The sequence below is a fragment of the Pinus tabuliformis genome, chromosome 3_1 (assembly GCF_031772625.1).
Source record: "Pinus tabuliformis cultivar Carrire ecotype Pingquan chromosome 3_1, CPIR1, whole genome shotgun sequence".
NCBI classification, from domain to species: Eukaryota; Viridiplantae; Streptophyta; class Pinopsida; order Pinales; family Pinaceae; genus Pinus; species Pinus tabuliformis.
The window spans coordinates 630,911,970-630,916,342 of NC_142301.1; the positions used below are offsets into that span (position 1 = coordinate 630,911,970).

Below are 4,373 nucleotides of genomic sequence, written 5' to 3' on the forward strand. Positions count from 1 at the left end.
CCAGTATCGAAAATGCACTTAACTCTGCCAAGTAGTTGGTACCTTCTGCCAATGCAGCATTGAAACAGAAACTATGGTTTTCCTTAAGAAATAACACACGTCCAGCACCACAAATCCCTAGAATTTATGGGAATTTTATGTCTCATGCATTTCATATTCATATTTGCAATTAAAATAGTAGATGAGGATAGTTCTTGACAGTAGAGGTGTTTTCTTTATAATGAACTATTTCTTTTATTCTGGGCTCTTCACATGCTTGGTGATGCATGTTAGAGTGCCAAGTATTGTGAGTTCAATTATTTTAGTTTCATATTGTCTAGATATGGCTCTTGGGCCTTTACTCCTTGGAAATTAGAAGTGCTATCATTTTCATTTTGGAGGACAGGTTTGTTCAGTTGACATTCTTTACTGTAGATTACAGCTGCTGGCTTATAATGTGGATAATTTTAGGTCATGTTCATCTTTTTGAAAGGTAAATGAAATGGTGTCATTGGTTGCCATCTGAAAGTTTTTGGTGTCTGGAGAACAATTTTTTTGACTTATAGCTTTATCAGTGAGAAAGGTTTCATATCAAATTTCCTCGTAGTTTAATTGCATCAGCTGCTTCCTTAACTGTATTATTTTAATAGCTCAATGGAGACCGCATTCGTAAATGTTAATCCGAAAGCAGTCATAAGCAAAACGATTTGTTGTTCTTGTCTAATTTTGTGAAATCATATTAGGCTTGCTTACACCTGCATAAAAATTGCAAAATCTCCATTACCCGCATAAAAATTGCAAAACCTCCGTTAACTGTTGCAAAACTGAACTCTTATATATTTTGTTGCACCTATCATAGAATTCACACGAGACCTATAGACATTTGGGTTCAAGATGCTTAGAGATGGTTTTCTGTAATTACGTGATCTCACCTAAAGTATTACTATTATGGATTAACCCTTCAGAATTAGTGTTGGTACGTGGCATGTGATAGTTTTTGGTTCAGGATGATTTTGCTATGTTGCAATTGTTTCTGGTAGATATAGATTACTATGGATCATTCAAACTTTTGTGAGCCAAGTGTGTACATGTGTCATGAAACAAGAAGACTTAATTCTGTCAGAAAGTTGGGGATTATGGTGAGTGCTTTTCACAAATAAGATAGATCCCTTGTTTTCTCTACTATGGAAGATGCTCCAGACACTCACAATGGGCTGCACACTGCTATTAATCTGTATTCTATTACAAATGGGAGGCAGGAGGAATGTAACTGTGATGGCCTCTGTTGCTTTTCCTGGGATGAAAGAGCAGTATGAGACGCTGAGATTGAGCCCTGGGGCTTCTGAAAAAGATGTGAAGAGAGCCTACTGTCGCCTTGCGTTGCAGGTATGCAAGTATCCATTTGAAGCTATGTCTCTTACTTTCAAGATCAGATATTTTCAATAAATCTTCCATTTCTGAAGCAAATAGAAAAAGAGATACAGTTTTGAAATAGAAATTAAAAATGTCAGACTTCACACATTCTTGAGAATTTTTAAGAAAATTTGTCTGGCAATATCCCTAGTCATATATAATGTCAGAAAACATTAATATTGCACTCATATGTTGATATAATCTGCTTACAGTATCATCCGGATGTTTGCAAAGGAGATGTGCGTGGGGTTCAATTTCACAAGATCAATCAGGCTTATGAGGTAAATTGCCTGCCTAAGAGTAATCTTTATCTATATGCATTTTCATTCTGTAATATGGGACTCTTATGCAGGCCCACAATTTTCTGATTGTTGTTACTTTTGTGATAATGAGCAGACGTTAATGTCCAGTTTAGCAAAGGCAAAGCAACAAAGCTATTCTGCTGATTACTCTGTCGAGGGCATGATGGGAATCAATAACGCTTATTGGGACGAGTGGGAAGAATGGATGGGATGGGAAGGAGCTGGAACCCTTGATTATTCCTCTCATATTAACATTTATGCCTGATGAAATTTTATCATAGACTGTGTAGGTGTCTATTGTCCTGCCTTGCAAACAGTTATGGCCTCTCCATTACCGATCCCATGTTGACTGTTATGGGCTATCTATAAAGTTCCTGCTATTGGCAGAAAAACAACTGTTTTAGAAAGCCCATAAAGCTTCTTCATTCATCTCCTGGAAATACAATATGTTCTTCTAACTGTATAGTTGATTTTATTTATCTTCCGTTGGTTTCCATAACACAAAGGACTTACTGATCCAGATGAAGCAACAGCTTTCTGAGTTGTCTCTGTTTTAGTGAGTCATTTGATTTGGTCATGGGTCCTGATTATTAGACCACCTGTAAATATGTTCTGTTCATTTATACTCTCAACTACTTGTACATACCTGCGGGATATCTCTCTGGACCATGTGATTATTATGGGGATCTGCTCTTCATTAAAGAGCTCCTAACCATTCTTCCTGCAATTTGTAATGACATTCATTTAATGGAAACCATTATTTTGATTAAGAGATCTTTGATCATTGAGATGAAATGCTGCCGTTTCATTACATAATGCAAAATTTCTACATATTTGATCCTTGATACATAATGAAACCGTTTCATTCCATAATGAATTTTTCTATTGTATATCATCCTGAACAAGGCATTATTCTTGGCTGTAACTATAGGCAATCCCTGCCTGTATTTGCAGGATTCAAATGTTGTTAAGTTTTACCATTAATGTTAATTTTATATGTTTCATCTGGGACTGAGATATATTCAATCAATTAGTTTTGAGTATTTGCTTTCTAGATTGTTACCGTCACAAATCTAGGGTAATCCCTGACAAATTATGCTTGGGGCTATAATTGTGGAGCCATTGAGTGCAGAATTGATGCGTAGATCCTGCTAATTTTTTTGAGTCTGCTCTTTCTTCTTTTTAAACCCCTTAAAGGTGGGGTGGGGATGTAAGATATATATTTTATTTGTAGAAATTCAGACAAGTAAATAGAACATTTAAAATATTTGCACTGTTTTGCCTCTTAAAATGCTTGAAAATGAAAGTTTGAATTGTATCTTGGACAGAGCATAGATTAATAAGTGCTAAAATCTTGCTTTCAGGGCCAGAGAAATACATAGTGTTTTGAAGGGTGGGTTTGCCAAAATGGAATCTAAAACCACTATATTTGAGGACTTAAGTATGTAAAACAAAATACTTTGAAAAATACAATACATGAATTTAAAATCGGTTTCAAAATTTTAATAATGTTAATGTTTTACTTCTACTGTCAACCAGTAATGTAAGTGATTTGTTTTAACATTTTCAAATCACAAATTTCTCCACTTTTCATTTACCATGTACAACGTTGTAATTCAATTTGTATTTAGAAAAAAACCGTGCTGCCAATATTCTATTGAACCTATTGAGCTTTAAGTATGAACGCGTTCTACACTTACTATATTAATATGAATGGTTTGGTTTTGGTTTTGTTCTTCTAATATCAAATGTACTGGTACAGGATGGTCAACGTGGTTATTGCCTTCGTCACTACATACCTTTATATATGCTTGACTATCTATAAAACTTTCTTCCTTTAACTAATCCTATCGGCCTCTCTTTGTACCTTTTGGGACAATTGCTAGTTCTAGTAATCCCCTTATCAAATGGGACATGATCTCTACATTGTTATAAAGGAGAAATTATATTCTTTGAACACCATCAAAGTTTAATGGTGCAATGAATACAACTCTAGCAATACTAATAACATACAATACAACAATTCATTAGTTATTCACCAGGCTACAAGTCCATCTTCAAATATTCGATGAAGAATAATTACTTATCAATAAATTCAATTCAAGTTTCTTTTTTGCTACCTTTATTAGTTGTGTCAAAACCAATAAGCAAGAATTCCAATAAAAGCATACTATTTGATCAGGATTGGATTATTGTATTATTTTTCATCCATATTGATACTCTTAGAGTGGAAAAGGTGGAGGAGTTAGCTTGTAGGAATATTTTTTTGGGTGGGACCCACTTTGGAGAATTGTAGTTTGAAACCTTTTGTGTTATTTTGAAGCCTTAAATGATGATTTTTGGGGGGTAAAAACATTTTTTCTTAAATGTGAGACCTAGTGACGTTGTTCTATACTGAGATACCTTTCCAACAATGTAAGAATCGCATCAATATGAGTTTGGGTGCAAAAGTTATTGATCCATTTTGCATCATTATATTGTTTTCCATCCATCTTGATGTGTTCATAGTGGAAAAAGTGGAGGAATCAGCTCACGAGACCGTTTTTACTGGCAGGACCTAGTTTGCTGAAACGAAGTCTGAAACTTTTTGAGAGCATTTTGAGGCATCAAATGAAATTTTTTGGGGTAAAAATTTATTTCTTTAGAACAACACCTTTTCATGCTATTCTACACATATAT

The 4,373-nt window shown here is 34.6% G+C and overlaps 1 protein-coding gene across 1 annotated transcript; it reads left to right on the forward strand.

The window, feature by feature from the left end:
- Positions 1–793: 793 nt before the first annotated feature.
- Positions 794–1,976, forward strand: LOC149188633 (chaperone protein dnaJ 8, chloroplastic-like). Its single transcript, XM_089413066.1, has 3 exons — positions 794–1,365; positions 1,605–1,673; positions 1,789–1,976. The coding sequence occupies exons 1-3, from the start codon at positions 1,171–1,173 to the stop codon at positions 1,957–1,959; spliced, it is 435 nt and encodes a 144-aa protein (XP_089269192.1). The 5' UTR covers positions 794–1,170; the 3' UTR covers positions 1,960–1,976.
- Positions 1,977–4,373: the final 2,397 nt, after the last annotated feature.